The 24,180-nt window shown below is 45.5% G+C and overlaps 1 protein-coding gene across 1 annotated transcript in view; it reads left to right on the top strand.

Moving 5' to 3' along the window:
- Positions 1 to 24,180, top strand: part of COPS7B (COP9 signalosome subunit 7B) — a 208,553-nt gene that overhangs the window by 7,907 nt on the left and 176,466 nt on the right. The window contains exon 2 of the mRNA XM_069617550.1: positions 10,082 to 10,248. Within this exon, the coding sequence (XP_069473651.1) occupies positions 10,082 to 10,248 (167 nt within the window). The remainder of the gene's footprint in view (positions 1 to 10,081; positions 10,249 to 24,180) is intronic.

Raw genomic sequence — 24,180 nt, 5'->3', positions numbered from 1 at the left:
TCTTGCAATGATTGGGACAGTTCCGCTCTCATCATGCTCAACTGCGATTGAATGGTGCCCAAAATCCTGAAAGCATTGGCGAAGGACCTTCTTGGTGACCACTTGATGTTGATGTTAAAGGATATTTGTACTGCGCACTATCACCACCGGAGTGTTCCCCTGGCAGCTCTGAAAAAAGGGAAGGGGGGATGAGTTAGTGGGAATAAGCTGGAAAAGTGCAAGAGAGCAGTGATGCGCTGTTGGCAGCTTTAGCCCGTTAAGTCCGTTGGCTGGGCTTGGGGTGTTTTACGGTTGGTAGTTGTTGTGTGCTGTTGTGAGTCTATGTGGTTTGTTGTTGCAGTGTAGTGAAGTTTGTGCGGATTGTTGTGTAGTAGGCTTGTGGTTTGGTTAGAGTTTGAGAGGTGTATGCAGATGGTTGAAATTGTTAGTGGATTAGTTAATTGGCATTGCTGTCCGGAAGTGGGGCGCTAAACTTCTGTATTGTCTCCAGGTGGGGTGCGCGGGCATAAATGCGTCTCCGTCCAGATCTGGGTTCGTCCGACACTCGCAATCCCTTTCGCACATGGCATCCACTTACATTCGTAACCTTGCCCAAGTTTGGCCCTGGCCACCTACGTGACACCTGCCTGTTTGTGGGGCAGGCAGGTGTTTGTGCGTCTTTCAAAAACTGGGCCACAGAGCATTCCCACTCCATTCTGTGCGTGGCATTGGTCAGCCAAGGCTACTCCATCCATATGTGGCAGCTGCTCGGCATTTATAATCTTGTTCAGTTGCTCATGCAGGCTTCCGTTCCAAGCCCCTTTGAAGTGTGGCACATGCCAACGCTTGCAATTACGTCCAGGGGCTGCACCTGCCTTAATTCATAACTCCATCCAGTCAATGCCCATGCCATTGTCCACAAGTTAGTTAAAGTGTGGCCAGTGCTAACATTCACACAACTCTATACAAGTATGGTACCTGGTAGTAATTTTAGGGCGGGTGAGGTTGTTGGCTGGAGTTGGCTAGGAATGCGAATTCCTGTTCTTATGGGTGTCGCTTGTGTCCTGTTCAAGTTAGTATTGTTTCTCCTGTTGTAGTATGAGTTACTTTAGTAGGTTCTGGATGTTGTCAGTGTCGTCCTAAATTTGTCACCCTTTTCTTTGTGGTTTCCCGTTCGGTTCTTTCGCTTTTCCAGTTTGGATCTGTTATGTTGAAGAGCCAGGTTTTTAGTAGTTTTCTGAATTGTAGGTGGTCTTTGGTGTTTCTGATTTCTTTCGGGAGGTTTTTGCAGCTAAGTGGGAGGGGGAGGAGCCCCCAAGTTTTTTCTTAAGGTATGGTTTTTGTTCCAGGCTGATTTTGTTGCTTGATCTGAGGAGTCTCGTTGGTTTGTAGATTATTTTCTTTTGTAGGAATTCAGCTCCTTGTCCGCTGATTGCCCTGTGTGTTTGTTTTGAAGGTGATGCGATGTTTGACTGGGAGCCAATGCAGTGTTTTTAGGGCTGAGTGATTTGGTCTCTTCTGGATAGTTTGGGGAGCAGTCTGGCTGCTGTATTATGGATCCGTTGTAGTTTCTTCAGAAGGTATTCTGGTATCCAGAGATAGAGGCTGTTTGCCTAGTCGATTCTTGACATGATGAGGGCGACGATTGTGAGTGTTTTGTGGATGAAGGAGAGGAAAGGTAAGCTTCTTCTTGCTGTGTGAAGGAGGAAGAAGCATTTCTTTATGATTGAGTTTATTTGTGGTTCTAAGTTTAGGGTATTGTCTATCAGGACTCCCATATTTTTTACTACCTTAGATGGTATGGTGTTGGTGCGGTTCCCATTTCCGTTGGTCATGCAATGTAGGTGTCGTCTTGGTTTTTGGATATAATCATGATTTCTGTCTTTCCTGGGTTGATTTTCAAGTTGTTGGCGTTCATCCAGTTGAATACTTCTTTTAGGCATTCAATTAGGGCCGAGTGATCGACTTGAGTGTCTTCGAGTGTCATCTGCGTAGTTGTAGCATGTCACTTTGTATTTTTTGAAGATTCTGATTACGGGAGTCTGGTAGATGTTGAAGTACAACAGTGGTCGTGAGGACCCTTGTGGTACTCCACAGTCGTTACTTATGGGGTGCGAATGATTTAATCCAGAGTAGTGCCATGTCGGTTATGCCTATGTCTTCTAGTCTTTTAGTTAGGGTGTCATGGCTAACTGTGTCGAGCAGAATCCGGGCTGAGCTTGTGTTGGGGTCCGTGTTTGTTTTTAGGTCGTCTCAGATGGATAGTAGTGCTGTTTCTGTTCCTCTTGCAGGTCTGAAACCGACTTGTGCTTGGTCTAGCAGGTGGTGTTTATCTTTGTGTTCTTGGGTTAATTTGTATACGTAGGTTTCAATGAGTTTTGCTGGGTAGGGAATGCTTGAAATCGGCCTATAGTTGGAGAGGTCTACGTCGCCACTTGTGTTTTTTAGAAGTGGTTTTATATATGCTGATTTGAAGATTCCTGGTACAGTTCCTGTTACTAGTGAGAGATTTAGGAGGTTTCTGTAATATTCTGATGGCGTTCCTTGTGCGAGGATTGATTTGTAGATGTCAGGGGGGCAGGGATCCATGGGTGATCCTGCTTTCTTGCTGTATTTTACCAGCCAGATGAATGCCTCTGCTGATATTTCAGGAAAGATTTGGAGTGGCTCTATGTTAGGTCCGGTTGGTTGAATGTTATGGTTGGTTGGTCTGTTTTTGTTTGATTTGTCGGATATCGTTGATTTTGTTCTTGAAGTGGTCTGCCAGGTTGTTGCAAAGTTTCTCTGATGGGGTTGGGGTGTTGTCGCAGCCTGGTGGCTTTCTCATTTCTTTAATGATGTTGAACATTTCTTTTTGTGTGTTGGTGACGTTGGTGATTCTGTCATCATAATGCCTTCTCTTCGCCTTTTGTATTTCCTTCTTGTATGCAAGGATTTGTTTCCTCCTAGAAACAGGGAAGCGAGGTTGGAAGCAGGTAGAGTGTCAACTGTGCCAGACTCTACATCACCTCTGATAGCAAGATCTGCATTGACTCCCCCCCCCCCCCCTGAGGGGGGGGGGCAATCATTTGATGGAGACCAAGACTAAGATGTGGGCCTTGCTACCAGAGATTATAGATCAAATATTTGAGAAATTGGGGTGACTGAAGACTCGGGGCTCCAGTTATTTTATGAAAGAAGAAATATTTGTTCATTACTATCTTATAATGTTCCAGGAAACCTGGTTAACTGATCATTCCAAACTTGATGGCTTTTTAACAGTAGAACAGCTGGTGGTAAGGGGAGAGAGTGGTCGGCCAGCAGGGGGCCTGATGATGTCATTCCGAGCCTCCAACGTTTTCAGTTTGGTGTTATTACCTACTACCACTCAAGGCCTCCTGGCTGCCCTGGTAACATTGAAAGGGACAAAGCCGTTGGAGGAAATAGTGGTTATTCATGTCTACTGCAATTCCGCCTGTTCTAACCTTATGGATTTCTTCGAGACTGACCTACTAGTGAGAATTAAGACCTTGCATGGTTTGGCAGGCATAATATTATCAGATGACCTACATTCCCAATGTATTGGATCACAGCGCGTTACAAAAAGCCTGAAGTAAATGGTGAGAAATGGTTCGCCTTTTACGAATTGGAATCTTTAAATGGCTAATGGGAGTGTATGGGGGGATATTCCCCCAGTGTTTACTTGGTCAGATTCCACTTTGGATTATCAACTTCTATCTGACCTGCTTGCTCGATGTACATCCTTCCGGGTTGTGGGTGGAGGAGCGAGTGTCCATGATATGTTAATTGGCAGATTTACCCATAAAAGCTGGGTGGGCGGGCGGGGATGGGGGGGTAGTGGCACATAGTGCTTCGAATCTGATTGTAAATAATTGTAAGCGCATAGTGCTACCCTGAACCATGATTTCTTAAGAGTGGTTAATGATTTGTCCGAGGGGGGAGGTTTATCTAGATTGTGCACTCCACTTGGTTATCTGGATTTCCTGTCGGAGCTGGACAACCCTGGACCATTATTTCCCTAAGAAGCGTAAACATCAAACACACTCCTTTGACGAGGAGTTATGGTCCATAAAGAGATATTAGGAAGTCCATTTGAAGCCTAAAATATACAACCAAATCCCAACTGCATTACTGCGCTAAACTAAAGATACTGCGCAATAATGACAGAAATTGGTCCAGCTCAGTCAGATATCTGTGTCATCAGCTTGATGGGGAAATGATGATGCTGAAGGTATTGGCGAGTAATACTTCTCTGAATTTTTGGTCCCTGGTCAATAACCTGAATATGCCTCGGACACAATTGCAGAGCAACGTGATAGCAGATTTAGCGGGGTGTAATTACTAAGACTATCTACAAGAAGCCCTTTTCCACAGATCAGGCAATAAGACAGGATGTAAGTTGGAAGATCATCCTTGCCTAGAACAGCAGGTCCGAATTGACTATCTAATCCAATACTGAAATGTGGACCTGTTGTCCAGGGCCATAATGTCTCTTTTTAGTGAAGTCTTGAAGAACACAACTTTACCCGAGTCTTGGAAGTCAGCTGTTATCATTCCCACCTACAAGAAGGGCGATCGGGCTGATCCAGCCAACTATCGCCCAATCGCTCTTTGGGATGCAGATGCAAATATTTGTGTGGGTGTGATACTAAGGGAATTAGAGGATTGGATAAGGAGGAAAGATATTATGTCAAAACTGCAGATTGGTTTTAGAAGAGGTCTCTCCACATCTTTGAATGGTTTGGTGATGTCGATCGTCTCTAATAACTCTTCTACGATACAGGGCCTGGATGGACTTCTCCAAAGCTTTCGCTACCATCAATATGGAGAGACCCTGGTTAAAGCTGGATTCCTGGGGCTTGCCTAAAAATGTGTTGGCTATGCTTATAAGAATACACAAGGATACCACTCTGAGAGTCAGACTGAATGCATAAAGTGTACTGTCTGGCAAAGTACCTACTGAGAGAGGGGTGAGGCAGGGGTGCATGATTGCCCCCTGCCTCTTTAACCTCTATTTAGCCAACATATCTGAAGCTTTAGCTGTAATCACTTGCAATCCCAAAGATCGGCATACAATCCATTAACTGGATTACTTACGCTGACAACATAGTCCTCTTGGACTATACACCAATAGGCTTGCAGCACCTCTTGACTGCTTTTGGTAAGTATTCTGTGGTTGATCTCCAAGTAAATCCGCTAAATTCAATATTGTTATCTTCAAAAGACCCAGAAAGATGGCCCCCGAGTTTTAAGTGGTGGCTTCTTGAACAAACACTGCCATTGTTAAATGAAGTCACCTACTTGGGTTTAAGGCTGCGTCCCATTCAAACGTTGAACCACCTGGAATCGGATATGGAATTTAAACTGGTTCTTTTGGTGGCCCAAATCAGTGTCCTTTAAAAACATACTACAAAACAAAGGTTATTCCATCCCTGCTACACGGCTTAGACACCTTACCTTATTCTCAATCCCTCAATTGGAATATGATTGAGGGTAAGATCTGGAGGAAGGTTTTGTGTCTTCCCTCGAGTCTCCCAATGGTTAGCCTGAGATATGTACTGGGGCCTCTATCGGTAAAAATGTACATGTACTGGAAAATCATTATGTTATACAGATGTATAGTGACACCACGGGTCGACTTTGTATGAGGATATGCTCTTTGAGTTAAAAAGGGGCTCCAGTTCTGTTCTGATTCAGCTGGATAAATGTTGGTAAGATCGTGCATCTGTGTGATCGCTCGGTGAGGGATCTAATTGCAAATCCGGTGGGTGTTAAATTGCTATTTCACGAATGGACGGGATTCAAACCATAACACAAATGCGGGGTCTGTCTATTTTTAGATCTTTGTCATCTTATGACAAACCGAGAGGCTTTTTTGGCTAACTATTTGACACACTTTACAAACTCTACTATGAGAGCAGAGTTTTTAAGGTTTCGTTTGAATGTGATTAACAGAGGGAAATCTAGTCTATTCGTGATCCGTGCCTATAGCTAACCTGTGCTCCTTCTGCAAAGAGAGGATAGTTCAATCATTATACAATTTCTTGATTGTTTGTAGCGGCACTGGGGAGTTTAGAGTTCTTTCTTTACGCAGGTTTGTGGACAAACTGGATTGGCTGACAACAGATGCATTCTGGGAAAGACTTATAGCTGGGCATGAAATCAGCCTGACTATTGAAGTTTTTAAAGTTTTTCGAGCTTTAGGCTTTAAAAATGAATGTATTTCGTTTTTTATGTTTAGTTATGTAATGTATTGTTTTATGCTTTTTTAAAATGTTTTTTTAAGTGTGAAAGTTCGCATGTGTGACTATCACAATGAAAAAGAAAAAAAAGAAAATGACCGCACCTGATTTAATCAATGCACCTGTCAATCCATTCATACCACCAGCTTGAGTTCCTCCTCCCTATCCCAACTCCATACTTTGGGTGTGGGGGGGGGGGGAGATTGAATGCAAAGCTATACTAAGAAATCAAGGTTGTTGTATTGGGATATCCTTTCCTCACATTTCGAAGTCCACTGTTATAACCTCTGCTCCTAAGCTGCATTCAGTTAAAGCATAGTGCAAATGGAAGTGCTTATTTTTCCTTTGCAACCTGCTTCAAGGTATTATTGACCCTAAGGTATAGATGCCCCCATCACCACCCTTGCTTTTAATTACTTTACATATTGCTTGTGCGCTTCTCTCCTGCAGTTCCCAAACGGTCTACAAGCTTTCCGAATGCAATACAACTGAAAGTTTTCTCTTGTACCTTCAGGGATGTCGTTTGCTTTTCTTTAATCTACTTGTCCAAGGGGTAAGATGTTAGACACGTGTAATTGTCCTGTAGAAAAATCTACTTGTCACTCTGTGGTCTAAATGTATTAAACATGGCACAGGGACACAACATGCTTTTATATTTGGTAACTGTTCAATATACCAGATAGATACACGAGATTAATACAACACAGCATGTTCAGTTGCAACTATAACTTGGTCTGTCGAAGGGTGTGGATTTATACTTCAAGAACTAGATCCACCATGGGCACACAAATGTATCTATGGCTTGCACATCACAATGAAGTACTTAAGGTATGCTGTGAAAAACAGAAAAAAAGTGCATTTGTTTTGTTTGTTTTACCAAAACCAGAAAAATCAGTTTCTCTTCCTAGCACATCCGTGCAATCGTCTCCATTTGGAGAATATTAGGCGGTTTCATTTTTGCTTGACTTTTGGTGTTGGAGGAACGAGGAAGAGACACACTGAGCTTTAAAGCGAAGTTGGTCGATTTGATCCCTAGTGATAAAACCGAGAACAAGGTACTCTGGTCTTGCAGTTGATGCGTCTGCAGAAAAATGAATGAAGCTTTGCATTCTTCCCACTATTCTGCCACAGCATTTTAGCACAAACACTTCTTCAGATCATGTGCAATTAATTGGAAATCTGAGGTGCTGCATGAACTAACAAATAGCACATTTACACGCACAAAAATATAATTACGTGATTGTCACTTCCCGAATAATCTAGTCTCTACCAATAAGCTCTGATAAGGCTAGACCCCTTCCTTGGTGTTTTATCCCTCTGGACCAAACCGAAGTTCATCGCACCTCATTCAGTTGCTGAGCCTAAGCCACTTCTCCCAGTATTAAAAATTCCCCCACTGGAAGTCCTTTTCATTCACCAGAACTGAACACCCAATCTTAGTCCAAAAACGGACCTTTTCATGCTTTGACCATCCAAGACCTGCTTTCAGTCCAGTGCATTTTAATGGGCAACTGCAGTTTGACCAGCAATTTCAAAACGAATTGCAGTTTTGAAAGATGGACAACTTTGACAATCCTACTGTCGCAAGTTGGAACAAATGACAAAACGAGTATATTCAAGTGTATGCTTTTTATTTAAGGTGTCAGGGTGGTTGGGGTTTGTTAGTGTTCCCTGACATTTCACTGCAGCATTGCATGTTCTTCTTTCCTGGGTTAGTCCACAGGAGACATATCTTTTCTTTCTTTGCCTCCTCCTTGTCACCTTTTATGTCACCTAAGCCAGGGTCTCTACCCTTCCATTCTCTGCCACCTTTGTGCACTTCCTCCTTCTCTCTATTCAGGGCCTCATCCCTTTCTTTCTCTTGTCGGGGCCTCTTCCCTTTCCTGCTCTGCCTTCCCCCTGGTCAAATAATGTGTTTTCACCTACTCGGTCTTCCTGCTCTGCCTCACCATTGGTCAGAGCCTTCGTTTTCCCTTTACCTGTCTTTTCTCCTCAAAAGCCTCCACCTTTGCTTCCTCTGCCCTTTTCTAGACTAGGTCTGTGGCCAGGTCTCTAGACACCTACCTTTCGGTCTCCACTTCAATGTCCTTCATTTTCCTTATTTCTGGTCTCCGGTTTTCATTCTTCCCCAGGCTCCATATTTTACAATCAGTGTTAAAATCAGCCACTCTTCTGTACGAGTTAAAATTAACCTTCTGTCCCAGGTCATACAATATGCCCATGTAACTTCCCCTCCTTTCTGGGTCTTGCAATCTGTACTTTCACTCCAGTTATTACAGCCAGCACAGCAGTCGGCCTCTCTTCTCTGGGCCTTAGAACCCACTCTTTTAGTCTAGGTTTTACAGCCAGCCCAGCAACCTTCTTCTCGGCTCCAGCAATCTTTCTTCCTCATTAACACCACAACTTGTCTTCTTTGTACCACAAAACTCTGTTCAACTCTTGAGATATGGCCCTTCTATAGTGCATGAACTGATAGTTTCCCACTGATTGGCCAAAGGGTCACATGCCCACTCTGGGGATGCTCCATATCTGGGATGCTTTGTAGTTCTGAGTTCATGGGGGAAGTCTTTAAATGGGGGAAGCTGCCATCTTGGATCCCCCTTCATTCTTTGTTTATTGCTGGCTGAAAAGGAGCTTCTGTTTTTCTTTTCCCTGTGTCAAGTTGGGGAGTTTCCCTTCTATTAATGTAATTTTGGGGACCTGTGTCAAACAGCTCAGACTATGCATTAAGCATTACTCCTGTGGGGTGGGAGTTTGGAAAAAAGGTTTCTCTTTTATATGCTATTTCTCTGGATATGCATTTACTACTGAGAGCTGCTGTTGTGGACTTGGAAATACATACCAGGCCGATGTGAAGAAGTTAGTGTAGTCCCTTTGCCACACTTATCCAAGCTGGCAATACAATTGTCCAACCACAATGCAACCAACACAGAGTTACTGGAGCCGTCCAGCTGAGTCACCAACACGCACATGGTAGCCAAGATGCTGCCAGGTACACAGTAGTTCAAAGGGCGTACTTTGAAGTCCAAATAACCTATAAAGACTTGCCCAGGGGACTATATGTTTATGAAATCTTCTTGTCCCTGACTACAAAGAACTTGTCCTGGGAATAGGGCTCCACACTTCTGACCATGAACCGCTAATCTCATTACAGTGCACTGGTGTTCCTTACTGGTGAGTATAGAGTGTTGTCCCGGATCTGTGCACTTCTTTTGGTATAGATAAATATCCACACACTCGTTTGGATGCAAACCACTTGGGTTTTATTATTTAATGAGCACCACACGCAGACTGAAACAGTGAACCAGCCTATCCGGACTCCTTATTAGCCCACAAAGAGCCACCGCAGGAGCTCACCTACCTCAACCTTTACAGGACTGAACTGGCCAGGACCCATCGGGCCACAACTCAAAACACTAGCCTTGATAAGGACCCTAGAGGTCGAAACACGTGTCGGCTGACAACACATGGACAACATGTCTGTTTTCTAAATAATAAAACCCAAGTGGTTTGCACCCAAACGAGTGTGTGGATATTTATCCTTACCAAAAGAAGCGCACAGATCCGGGGCATTACTCTGTACTCTTGACAAGAGGAGGCGAGGGCACCGCCTCCAACCACCTGGGATAGTGCGGCTCAAATAATCAAATTCTTATATTGCAGAGCAAAGCGCTAGGAGTGTTCCACACTAGGGCCCACCTCGTCTTTCGTGTTCCTTACTGGGTTAAGTATGTAACAGGAAAAATAAAATAACCCCTTGGATTATTAACGGGAGATGTGTATAACTTTTCAAATCTGTGTTTTTTAGTATTTGAAAATCGCTTTGCATTTTGTTTCTCACTGATTGTGCATTATTTCAGATAAAGGAATGTCGGAACAGAAGCCTTCAGCTAACATGCTGGAGCAGTTTATCATTCTAGCTCGTGCCACTAAAGGCTCTGCACTCCCAGCTCTGGTTAATCAAGTCCTTGAAGCTCCTGGGGTTTATGTGTTTGGAGACCTGCTGGAAATGCCCTGCGTGCAAGAGGTAAGTGCAGAATCCCCAGAAATGAAAGTAGTTGCATTGGCCACTGGCTTCGTTTTGCCAGCTTAGTGCAAACGTTTGAATGTGTCCATAGTCGGGCTGGGGCTAGCACATGGGATTGAAAGGCCCTTCTTTCTCAACCCTCTCCTCCATAACCTGCGCGCCTGCTTATATTTTATGGGCGGCGTTTTTCTCGGTTTAGTACTAAAAAAGCACTTGATGTGGTAATTGTTTCACATGTTCTCATTTTGACAGTTTCTGGTTTAAATTCCCGACTTTAGCAAATGTCCATAACTTGCGGTCTAGTCTGCACCATCCAGAACCTTGCGGTCTCGTCTGCACCATCCAGAAGCCCAGGTGTTACGATGCACAGTGTAGAAATCGTCTACCATGGCTGACTTTGGCGATTAGCGGTGTGCCCACTCCAGATAGGATTTTGAAGTGGGAGTATTTTACTCCCTCAGGGAGTGAAAAAATGAATTCCCATTTCCAATGTTTTTTTCCTCTTTTTGTTGGGTGAAAATATATTCGACCACTAAAACAGATATGTTTTGGAATCCATGCTGAATGCAACTTAAGACCTTAAGACATTTGACTGTGTAAGTGGGCGGAGCCTACGATGATTCCTTATGGGAATTCAGGATGAACTTACTGAGGCGATATATACCGAGGTGGTGGGCTGACCCTGCCGGTCACGGCCCGCCACCCATATTAAGAGCCTGAGCAAATGCGCGCAGCGGTAGTTACCGGCAGGGTCCTCATCGCCATTAGCGCCCGTGTAGTTCCCTATGCGGGTGCTAATGGTGTGTATTTAAAAAGAAAAAAAAGAAACGTACCTTGCTGTGTGGCTTGGTGCCGCGCCGTGAGTCCCAAATCCGTTTTCAATGTTGATGACCGTGACATCATCAACATTGAAAATGAACTTGGGAAACCGCAGTGTAGCGCCGGGCCGCACAGCAAGGTGAGGTTCTTTTAAGAAAAATAAATGATGCTCTTAGCACCCGTGTAGTAAACTACACAGGTGCTAGGAGGGAGGGGGTGGGTGAGGTGGTGCTGGCTGGCAGCACCCAGGCTGCTCGGAGCGTGGGCTTGTACCAGACAATACAGCCCGTGTTCCGAGCATTGTGATTGGCCAACGCCCCCCCTCCACTCCTCCCCGCCCCCTTCCAGGGTGCTTATTGCCCTTAGCACTTAAGGGGTTCAAGTTCTCTCCAGACCAGGCAGTTCTAGTATTAGATCGCCGTGTGTGACACTGCTTTGATGGTACCACTGGTCCATAACACATCTGTCGGGCTGTATAAAGAAAGACCTCTTTCGTTTTCTGTTTTTGGTGTGAATATTTCCTATTTTTGGTAGGCATATATTTTATTTGAAGGAGTAAAAGTGGCGGGTAAACTGCTTATATGGAGGGCTGGTCTTTTATATGGAGGGCTGGTCTTACCTCTGAATTCAGCAAGAACAGATTTGTTTTTCTGTCAAGGACAGTGTGATAGAAAGGTGCAGGGTCTTCCGCGTTGCCATGACTAAAACATGTATAAGAATGGTAAGCAAATTGGGAATGACCCATGTTTGAGGAAAATCCCGCCCATATCGATGATCACACGGAGTACAGGCAAACCTAGGAGGATTGGTGAATATTTTGGCCAGTAAAACCATATAACTTTCCACTATCTTCAGCTAAAAACTAAGTTCAAATTCAAGCTCGAATATCAAGCCTTATCTGCACAACATTGTGCCCCTTTTGCAAAAGTATTGTACATTAAATTATGCATCGCCATTTAGCTGTAATGACCGCACACAGGAAGAAAGGAATTTTAAATGTTTATATCATGCTAATACCCAAAAAGATGTGTTTTACTTATTTTCTTCTGCCCTCTGAAATGTAGGATGTGGAGAAATTGTCTCCAGTTGTTGCTGAAGGCGCTGGGAGTAGGTACAGTTAGGGATGCATTAATGCTGTGCCGTTTAATAACCTGTCAATTTGCAATCTTTGGCAGTGATTTATTTGAAAATGAAATGCAAAAGGTGTGGCTAGCCAGAGCAAATCAGTCTAAATTAACTTCAGAAATTTGTCTAATTCTCCTAGGCATCCAGAGCAAAGGGAAGACCGAGTTAAGGGTTGTTAGTATATAAACAAAGCCGCCAAGCTAATCATGCCTCCTCTAACATGTATCCACCTTGACTCGCTTCGTCTGATACTCAACTTCCATACTCTTCCTTACCTCATCAACTGAACAATGCACTCTGGAATGGTCAGTCTGTATGCAACAAAACCTCCTTTATCACGGACTACTTTCACTACAGCTCTCCTCCCCTAGACCTTCTTGCTATCACTGAAGCTTGAGTTAAATACACTGTGTTGTGTAGTTCCCGATTTGTGTCGGTGTACGGAATGTTGCTCTAAGAAGTAAAAAAGCATGGTTACTCATTCGAGGAGGCCACTGAGCGCTATACAACTCAATAAGCCCTAGTGGTAATTTCAAGTTAAATGCGCCTCTGAGTGGGCAGCTTCTGGGGGTATAGTGAAGGCAACAGAGCACGGTTGAAGTGTGCTGACCGTTTGTGACTCTTGTTCCTTCATTGTTCAGTTCATGTGTGCAGCATTCAAAACCATGTGTTTATCTCATGCTTGGTGTTGTTTCCATCTATCCGCTTATGTGTTATTTCCAGGATGTTCATGTTCCATTTGTCTATGTAAAACACCTGGGAAGTGCATGTTTGTATTAGGGTATGAATTGGCAGGAGTAGGTGGCTACAGCATAGGAGTGTGGAGTCCGGTGTATGATTTGTGTTTCCTCTTACGTCCCGCGCCTGTCTCATTATGCTACCCTAACCCTCTTTCCGGTGTTCCTAACTTTCTCATACCTATCCACAACGGCTTCCTAACCCTCTCCGCCCCATTGGCTGCCTCGTGACCTGTGATTTCCAAAATCCGTGACCCATGCCAACCAAGGTGGGAGGAGTCGTTCTCCATTCGACTTCTGGGGTTGGGGGAGAGAGTGTGAATACTCCAATCTTTACATCATAACCAGCCCCAATAAGGGAAAAGAAAGACCACCCAAGCCAGATGGATGCGTCCTCTCCTCCTTTACCTTATGCGCTAAAGGTGCTGCAGGACATCCGAGCGGAACTTGCACATATGAGACAGGAGACCATTACCCTGAAAACTCAGGTGAACGGGTTAGTGCCTCAAAGTACGTAATTACAGGGAGCTTCTTCATTCTCAGTAGGGGGACCCACTACTGGGGTGGTTAATCAACCGCTCAATGTACCGTTGGTGCCACCTGAGTGGTTTTCAGGGGACCCTAAGAAATGCTTGCCCTTTCTGACCCAATGTCGGCTCAATTTCATATGTAAGCCTGCAGCGTTTGATACCACACAAGCCAGGACTGCGTTTGTTATTTCATAATTGTCTGGGGATGCAGCTGCCTGGGTGATTCCGTTTTCAGAAGGATGCTCAAATGCTATACAATTGGGACATGCTCACTACAGAGTTTGTTTGCCTGTTTCTTTCGCAGGATAAGGAATTGCTTGCCCTTCGGCAGGGAACTAGGGATGTGGTTACGTACGTTAACAGTTCAAGGTTTAGGAAGTGCATGTTTGTACTAGGGTGGGGAATTGGCAGGAGTAGGTGGCTACAGTGTAGGAGTGTGGAGTCGGTTGTATGATGCGTATGATTTGTGTTTCAACTTATGTCACCCTACCTATCCAATTACGCTACTCTAGCCCGATTTTCCAGTGTTCCTAGCCGTCTTCACCCCTTGCACCTCATTGGGTGCCTCGTGGTGACCTGTGATTTCCAAAATCAGGGCCTGTGCCAACCAAAGTGGGAGGGTCATGCTCCATTCAGCTTCGTGGTTGGGGAGAGAGTATGAATACTTCTCCAGTATTGGCACATTCTCTCCTCGACTGATTGGCAGAGGTGGAGGTGTCAAACACCTACTCCCTTCCCACCTCAGTGCCTCACACATTTCCAATGCCGCATCCTCTCCTACCTCTTTTGAATTCACCATCTCTAGTATTGATTTGCCTTACTCAGTTCACATCATCTCCATCTATCGCTCTCCTGGTCCCACTGGACCATTCTTTGAGGATCTTGGCCAACTCCTTGATTCTCTTTTCACTAAACATCACCTCATTCTCTTAGGTGACTTTAACTTTCCCTCTCCAGCCACTTCTCAGAAGTCTGAACTTCAGTCTTTTCTTAGTGACCACACTCTCCACTCTAGTCACAACCTACCTACCCACACAGGGGATAACTCTTTGGATCTCCTTTCAGCCACTGTCACACCATCCACATCTGATCACTCCATTGTTTCCACCACCATCTCCTTTCCACCCTCTGACCTTTCCTCACCACTTGCTTCACCTATTACTAAAAGGAAAGGTAAACCTTCTGCCACCCCCCTTTCTCTCATACCTACAGTTCTCACTCTCTTCCTTCACACCCGATGCCTCTTCCACCAACACTGCCTAGTCTAGCTCCCACTCCCTACTGCATGACTCATTCTCCTCTCACTTCCCACTGCTTACTTTCACCCCTAAGTCCCAGCATCCTCAGCCATGGATCACCCCATTCATACGCTCTCTCCGCACAGATATGCGTCGGCTGCTGCGCTAATGGAGGCGTACCCACTCGCTTTAAGACCTGCAACTCTACCAGTGCCTGAACACTCTCGTGCACTCCTGAGCGAAAAGGGAATTCTACCTAACCCTCATTGACTCTCGCTCCAACCATCCTCGCTGGCTAAAGGGCACCCTTAACTCATTCCTCACTCCTCCTAAGTCTATCAATTTCACTCTCACAGGTAATGACCCCGCTGAATACTTTGCTGCAAAAAAGTGCCAAAATTAGAGACTCTCTCCTGACATTCATCACACTCCCTCCTCCTACATTTTACATTCCACCTACTCTACCATCATCCTTTGCCTCGATCTCCCACTTTAGTCACACTAATACTGCCGAAGTGCCATCTGTACGGATGAAGGCTAACCACTCTTGTGCCCTATCGGATCCTCTTGCTCCCCAGCTAGTCAACCCTATTGCCCCTTCAGTGGCCTCTCACCTATCTGAACTCTTCAACCTGTCCATAGACCCTGCTTGCTTTCCCTCTGTTTTCAAAACAGCCACGGTCATACCTCTCCTAAAAAAAGCAAGGGGCTGACCTGAACCTTCCCGCTAACTTTCGCCCTGTCTCTCCTTCCGTGCTACTCTAAAGTGCTTGAAAGGATTGTGTTCAACTGTCGTACTTATTTCTTAGACATCCACAACATTCGAGACCCCTGCAAGCAGGTTTCCGCTCCTGTCACTCCATGGAAACTGCTCTCATGAATGTGTCCAATTTCATTGTCTCTGATGAGAACTCCAACCTATCCTCTATCCTAATTCTTCTTGACCTGTCTGCTACCTTTGACACTGTCAATCACTCTGATCTCCTAAATACTCTTTCTTCTTGGGATTTGAAGGCAAGCGTCCCCACACAGCACGATCCTCCCCGCAATGAGAGACAATGAAGGACTCTCCCAATATGGGAATAAGGCCAGGACAGAGTGCGGGTGAGCTTAAATGGGAGTTTTATCAATCAGAATAGGGCATGCAAAGAACTTTGCAAACTCCGAGAGCGCTCTGTCTGACAATAGCAAAGACAGGCGTATATATTTACAAAAAACGTCAGAAGAACCTACACACTATAGGGGGCACAAGTTCATGGGGATTGGGTGGCGACGACTAACTATAGGTGCTGCTGTGATGTGGTTGGCTCTGGCTGGCAGACGTCACTGGGCAGCCTCGTGGGTTGGGCTGGGCTTGGCAGGGTGGCAGAGTTCATCCAGGTGGTGTTGTGGGGCCATCGCGGCCAGTGGCAGAGATGAATGTCTTCTCCTGACTTATTAGCCCTAGGCCATGCACACCGCAGTCATTCAGGCATATTGGTATTGTCTTCTTTAGTAAATCTTTCAATAGGTTATACAACAGGTTAATGCAACACAGGAGGAATGTACCTTGTGAGGGGTCTGAAGGTAATACGTCAGGACATGGTTACCAGTGTCCTGTTGACCGGGGCCATAGGTCGAGGGGCTAAGCTTCGGGGCCTGGGACGGGCGGTACATGTCTTTCTGCCTTGTTAGAAGTTGTTATGGATGTTCCGCTGTGTGTTGTCAAAGTGTTGGGTGTCCTGATTGCACAGGGCCATAAGTCTGAGATGGTCCGGTGGGTTGTGAGGTTTACGAGGGGGCGCGTGTGTTCAGGCAGAGGTTTACTGCTGTGCTGTAAATAATGCAGGTGGCGGGTGGTGGCCTTGGGTGCTACAGAGGGGGTTACAAGTCTTTCAAGCAGCTCCAGTCTAGTTGGGGGAGGTAACGCAGCGCGGCGCGGTCTCTGCTCTCATGCCTTGGCAGCCTTCGCAGGGTGGGAGGGGGAATGGCCTTGCACGTATTTCACAAAGGTATCTCCCTCGTGTGTTGCCGATTTAGGTAAAGACATCACAAACATTTGAACACTCTATAATACTTATTCAAAATATTACAAAACATGCATTTAAACTTTGCTGGATGTGTCTTGATTATACCCAGTCTGAGTACCTTATTCATACATTATGTTTTAACAAGTGCAGTATTTAGTTATATGCATATATATTTGCAGTAAGTGAGGTAGAGTTAGGGTTGGTGGAGAACATAGAAAGTAACCCGCCACTTGTTCGTGACGGTGGTGGCGCATGTGGGGCCTAGACATGCACACATGACATGCGCCTTCTCATGCATTCTTCACATGGGCCCTCTGTATGGTTACATTCGTTTTCTTGTGTCCTCTAGCAGCATTAGTTCAGTTATGGCACGAGCCCATGGGGTGTAAGTTTTCCAGTCATACACGTAACAAACAGATTCCTGGTGCGTGCCGTTATTATTAGTACCCAACTGCAATGGTATATGCTCACCATCGCTTATATCATGGGGGCATGCTCTCTTGTAATTATACATCTTACAGGCTTTTGTAATATAAGGGATTTTATGAGAAAAAAGCATCCTTTGCAAGTAGTCTCAACATTAATATACAAAGATTGTCTGGCATATAACGACCATTTTACTGTTCTTTTCATTTGCCTAGGCCTGCTGGCCGGGTCATGCTGGGAGCGATGATGCACTGCGGGAGGTGAACTGTTACAATGTTAGTGTATTACACTAGCTCATGTCCGTCTTGTTCGTGGGAACGTGCTCGCAGCGGATCTGCCAGGGTGCTGCGGCAACAAGGATGACTGAAACCCTCCAAGGGTGGGGGCCGCGCTACAGTGCGCTGAGCTCACACCATCTTTACCAGACAAAATGGTTTCTAGGCCTAGCTAAATTTTAATACGTGTGGGCAATTAATACGTGCGGGCAATGTCTCCAGTGGGTGAACCCTCCACCACCTGGGCCCGGCTGGCATGAGGGGACGCCCAAAGGAGCCATAGTCCTCACCTGGGGAGAAAGCGTAGGCGAGGGGGGGTCTTCTTGGACCAGTCCTCCCCTACATTTCCCCCCTTTCGTTACTAAAGTAACGAATTCTTTAAATCTTCTATCCTCCTACATTCTGCCTCGTCCATCCCCGCCTCATCCCATGCAGGAGTTCCTTTGATGGGCATCCATGCTCTGCACACCCCCCTTAAGCTCTCACCTCTCCGGGCATATTCATCTGGGGTACACATTAGATATATGCACCCACCATCTCCTTCCAAATCTACCCAAACTTCCTCATACCATTCTAGTATACGGGGCTCTTTGATGGTGGTGTGCCACAACTTATCTACAATATCTTTATCGTGGTATATAGGCACCAGTTGGTACCTGGGCGAGTTATCTATCCCTGTTTGTACTTGTGCTTCTTGCATCGTTTTTATTGTACCGTGTGAGTTGCCCATTGTCACCCTCATCATTGCACCATTTGGTACTGCGTTAGCACAAACTCGAAGACCCACCTGGCACAGGCAAAAAAGTAGAAGGAGGAACACAACAGCTGGTATTAAAAATTTCACAGTTGTTCCAAGCCATGAGGGAACCCAGGAGAAGATGTTGTCGAACCATGTACTCGCTTCTGCTCCACCTTCCATTTTCATTTTTTCTCCTAGGTTGTGGACTGCTTCGATCACATGGGATAGGGAGCCATTCTCTGCGTCTTCAGAAGGTACGAAAGTGCAGCAGGCACTTCCTATTTTTCGGCAAACACCACCGTCCATCGCCGTCAACAGGTCCAAGACATACCTGTTTTGCATGGTCATTAGTCGTAAAGCTCTTTGTTCCACTTTAATTATATTGAATCCTTCTTCAGTGTCGTTTGCCAGCTGAATCAATTCCCAGCGTGTTATCTGGAGCCATTTTGCGTTTGCCCTTGCTTGGACACTTGAGACGAGTGAGGCAAAAAATGTTTCTGCTGAGCTGAATAATCGATACTTGTCTGGGATCTGAGCCAATAGTTCTGATGATGCCTTTGATATGTAATTTGATGCTCGTTTGTTACGGGTCAGCACTTCTCCCTTGCTTCCAGAAGACAGGACATACATTTGTGTCTCTGCAGTTGGTTGAGCCACACTGTGCATGCGTTCCTGTGTCCCATCGACGTGGCTTTCTGGTATCACCATTAGGGCTGAGTGCAGAGTGGCCATTGAGCAGCTGCCACTCCATGACTGGGGGAGGTGTAGGTATGCCTGGTTGCCGCACACCCAGTACGTGTCCATCAGGGCCGCTGTCCCTTTCCTTAGGTCTGGGATGGTGAGGGTCTTGTTGCAGTTCTTGTTTGTTCCCATGGGGGTTCTCCCTTCTCCTTTAAAGCACAGTTTGTAGTCCATTTCGCTTTGCAGTTTGAACGGTTTTTCAATGGCAGTTACCCAAGTTAGTTTTGAAATGTGTTCTCTCCATACTGGTGTACAGGTTTCCTCTATCCACTGCAATTTATCCGGTGCCACACCTCTTAGTGCTTCCGCTTTGCACAGTACTTCTTCATCCTTCCGCTTGTTGTCGGAAAAAAGTGTCCCTTCTATTACAAAAAATGGTTCTTTCAAACATACCACTCCTGCCGTTTTTGGGTAACACGTTTTCTCGTTCTGCAGCATTTGAAGAGTCACATCGTGTGCCTGGAAGGTGTTCTTAATCCTGCACAGCGTGAGATGAAGGAGACATTGGGCATCCACAATAGGCAACTCTTTGGGTAGCAACACTTTGGGTGTACCTGATGCATGGGGGATGAGGGAACAGACATAACAGCTCTCGTTTGTAGTCTGTTTAGCGGTGGCACTCATGTCTGCATACCACTTATTTGTTTGATGGGGGTGTCGTGGGTCTTCCATCTTATCTAGACCTAGCCCATAGTATTCATCATACTTCCTCCTCCCTGCTTCTCTCTTTCGTCTGTTGTTCTTGTTACTCATGTAGTACTTCCCAACCCCCTGGGCAGTGGACCAACTAGACCCCCCTTTCTCATTCCCGCCCCCCTTGGCCCATTCATCATATAATATTTCGTGCATTGCTAGTAGCTTATCGTCTTCTTTCCTGACGTTATCTGGCAGATTGTTTTTTGGGATGGGGGCAAGCTGGCTGGTGGGGGTGTTATACAACCATGATATGGCAGACGGGTTTCGGTCATTAAGACTGTGGGCATTGTAATTGGATACCCCTGGTGGAGACACTGTGTTGCTCTGCATTCCACCTTGTGGCTTTTCTCTTTGTGAGGTCACGACACTGGATGGTGTGGTATGATACCCCCACACAAGTTTAGTTCCGTCCCATATCAGAAAATCACCTTCCCTGGTATTGACCCCTGCAGTTGCATTGGGCCCGGTGGTACTGTTAATTGGTCCAGTAGTGTTGTTACTCCCTCCCCCCTCGTACATCTCAATAGAGATGAACGCTATAAACCAATATGTAACCAAGCCAAACATTATCATAAAAAACAATGTGATGCATACTGATAATCCACACTCATACGAATATCTACATCTCTCATATACTAATTCTCTCATTCTACTAATTCTATCCGTTGCAGGCTGCCCGTTAGATGCCATGGAAGCTCCTGTTTGAGATATAAAAGTGCATTAAGTGCATGCATGTAAACGTTTTGCTGGCACCATCTGTGCCAATACATTTGACGGGGAATGGAAGCGGGTGGGGATGCGGGGGAGGGGTATTCACAGACAAGGGTATATACAGGCTATAATATTATTATTTCATTAATTACATACCACTCAACAAGATAAAAAAAAGGAAAGCACACACACACACACAATTTTTATTTTATTTATTTATTTTTTTTTTTTTGAATATCCTTGTCAGTCATTATTCCATTCAAGTCCAGTGCTGACACACACACACACACGCAAGTCGTTATTTAGCCATCCTACTCATTTGCATCGTTTGCTGTTGTCTGTGCCTCCTCATCTATCTCCTCTTGTACATTGCTGTATGCTTTTCCTACGTCGGTCAAATGCACCCAGTACCTCAATCCTTTCACCTTCACTGCCGTGGGTGTGCAAAATATTACTTCGTAGGGGCCATGGAATCGTGGTGCATTCCACCGACGCACAAAGCTTCTAACATAAATTGAGTCACCTGGCATCAGCTGTAGCTGTTGCTCTGGCTTCGTGACAGATCCTGTTACGTTTCCCTCTTCTCTAGTGAAGGGTGGGGACAGTTGTTTTGATATGGCGCGCGCTGCTCTTGTCAATTTTCGTAAATAGTCTGTAAATTCGTCTCCCAATATTGCGGCACTTCTGTGAGCATCTGAGTGTTCGCGCAGTGGAGAGTGTGCTGTGTTCATTCTCCTCCCAGTCACGATTTCGTGCGGGGACAAATGGTGGTCTTTGCTTGGCTGATTTCTTAGTTCAAATAGCGCCAGGGGTAGACAGTAAATCCAATTTTTCTTCAATGAGAAGCATAGTTTTGATAACCTGCCTTTTAACAGGCCGTTCATCTTTTCCACTACGCCATTACTTTGGGGATGATAAATCGAACATAATTTATGTTTTATACCCAGTAATGTGGTCACTTCCTTGAAGAGTTCATTCACAAAGTGAGAGCCGTTGTCTGAGCGAATTACGTCACAAATTCCCCAGCGCGGGAACACCTCCCTTACTAGGAACTTGGCGGCGCTTTTGGCATCAGGTCGCGCGCATGGTCCCGCTTCCACCCACCTTGAAAATGGGCACACCACCACGATCATGTACCGCGAGCCATTACACCTTTCCCCCATGTCTGCATAATCTATATGTAGTTCTCTGAAGGGGCCGATGGGTTTTGGAATTGTTCCCCGGAGTGTGCGTAATGTCATTCCTGAGTTGTATATTTGGCATGTTGTACATTCCAGTGCTAATCGAGACACATGCTCCTGGAGACCGGGCACAAACCATTCTTCCTGTATTTCTGCTGCGATGTGTTGTTTGGTATTATGTGCAGGGAAGTGTAGCTGTTGAAATGCTACTTCTAGTAACTGTAGTGGCATTACCACTTTTCCTGAGTTATTTTGCCGCCATAATAGGTCTGTTCCTGATTGGCTGCATCCCCGTTTTGTCCACGTTAGTTTTTCTTCTGCACTAGCTCCTTCCTGCAATTCTAGTATTTGTGATAAAGACATCATGTTGTACCCTTCTGACAGTTCTTCGGTTGTTGTGTTCTTGATCATGAACTCACCTGTGTCGTATTTCTGAAAATAGGAAGCCTCTTTGGCGGCAGCGTCCGCTGCCGCGTTTCCTAAAGACACAACGTCTGTGTTGGATGTATGGGCCTGGCACTTCACTATTGCTACAGCAGTAGGGTTTTGTAGGGTCTCTATTAATTCTTTTAACAATTCTGCATGTTGCACTGGTGTTCCATCTGCCCTTCTGAATCCCCTACGGCCCCATCTTGCTAGACCTCCATGTACTGTTGTCGTCATGTAAGCTGAGTCTGTGTATATTGTTACTGCACAGCCTTTCGCTGCATGTAGTGCTTCTATGAGCGCAATCAGTTCTGCTGCCTGTGCAGAGTAATGCGACGGGAGGCGGTACTGTACTAATGTTTCAAACTCACCTTCCTCTAATCTCACTACCGCCATGCCAACGTGTTTTTCTCCCGTGTCCATATCAATTGATGCGGACCCATCCACAAAGTACACTTCCCCCTCGCTGAGAGCGTTTTCACACACCACTGTGTCCTCCCCTCCTTCTCCTGTGTGGGTTGCGCAGTCGTGATTTTGCATATCCTCTAATGTGCACGCTTCTGTAATGAATGTGGCGGGGTTCACTGTTTTACATCTCACTATGTGGATGTTGGCGCTGGACAATATGATCTCGTATGCTGTTGCCCGCTGTGTGGTCAGTGTGCTTTTCGATCTATCAAGTATTGCAAATAATGAGTGTTCCACAAACAATGTCACAGGGCATCCCATTACTATTGTGGCACTTTTCTCAATCGCGAATGCGGCTGCTGCGAGCGATTGTTCACACGCGAAATGACCCTGCATCACGGCATCCAAAGTACCACTATAGTACGCCAGGGGCTTGTGTCCTAAGGATGTTTTTTGTGTCAGTACTGCTGTCATAAGTGTTCCTTTGCAATGGGAAAATAGGTAAAATTCGTGTCCATAATCAGGGTTTGCTAGTACTGGAGCGCTTGAAATTAGCTCTTTCAGTGATTGAAACGATATGCTCATTTCTTCTGACCATTTTATTTTTCCATTCTCCTGTTGTGCTTCTTTGAGTGCTTGTAGGAGGGGCCTGGTGTATGCTGCATAGTCTAGTATCCATGCTCGGCAATAATTGCACATCCCCAAAAATGTCTGCATGTCTTTCACTGTCGTGGGCTCTCCCACTGACCTTATTGCCTCCACCCTGTCAGGAATTATTCTCTTTCCATCTTTTGATATGAGCTGTCCCAGGTATAGGACCTCAGTCAGGCAATACTGTAGCTTCTCCTTGTCTACCTTGTATCCTTTGTTGGCTAGTAAAGTCAGGAGCGTTGTTGAATCTTTTCTACATGTTGCTTCGTCTTGTGCACACACCAATAAATCATCTACGTACTGAATAATCGTACTCTCTACTGATAGGTTTCCCAAGTCTTCATGCAATATGCGGTTGAATATGCTCGGGCTCTCACAGTATCCCTGTGGCAGTCTGCAGTGTTCATATCTTTTTCCCCCCAGTGTGAACGCTGTAAGATATCTACTCTCTTCTGCCAGGGGTATTGAGAAAAATGCGTTTTTCAAGTCCACTACTGTAAAATGTGATGCTGCTTTTGGGATACTGCATAGTATTGATGCAGGGTTCGGGACTAGAGGGAACTCTTTCTGTATTACATCATTGAGGGGGCGTAAGTCCTGTATCATCCTCCAAGACCCCCCATTCGCTTTTTTGATTGGATAAATACATGTGTTACATGGTGAGTTTGAAGGCACTATTATCCCTTGTACTAGTAGTGCATTTATCGTTTCTTTTATCCCTTCTTCAGCCTCACGGGACAATGGATACTGTTTGACTCGGGGTAAGATAGCTCCTTGTTTTAGTTTTATTATCACAGGTTGTACTCCATGCAACAGCCCTACATCATGGGGGCCTGTTGTCCATAATTTGTTTGGTACTAGCCTCATGTCGTCATCAAAAAATGACGGTGGTGTTCCTACCACTGCCATCAATTGGACGGGGATCTCTCTGGCTTGGATCAAAATGTCACAGGGCATCGCTATTTCCATTACTATCTCACCATCTGCTTCTGTGTCTGAAAAGAGATCCTCATCTGTTACCTCGCGTAGGGCGAGGTTGGCGTTTGTACACAGCACGGTGCGCCACTCACATCCTTCTCTGTCCATTCCAATAACAGCGATCCGTTTCGTTGATACCTGCACAGCGTGCAAATCCAACGACACCACTGATCCTGGTGCTGCATTTGGACACACTATGGGGCGGAAGAGGAATTCTGCTGGAATCCTCCAATCCATGCTTT

Source organism: Ambystoma mexicanum, chromosome 10, assembly GCF_040938575.1.
Source record: "Ambystoma mexicanum isolate Mex_15411 chromosome 10, UKY_AmexF1_1, whole genome shotgun sequence".
NCBI lineage: Eukaryota > Metazoa > Chordata > Amphibia > Caudata > Ambystomatidae > Ambystoma > Ambystoma mexicanum.
Note: the sequence above shows the minus strand (reverse complement) of the source record. Positions and strands in the feature narration are given on the sequence as shown.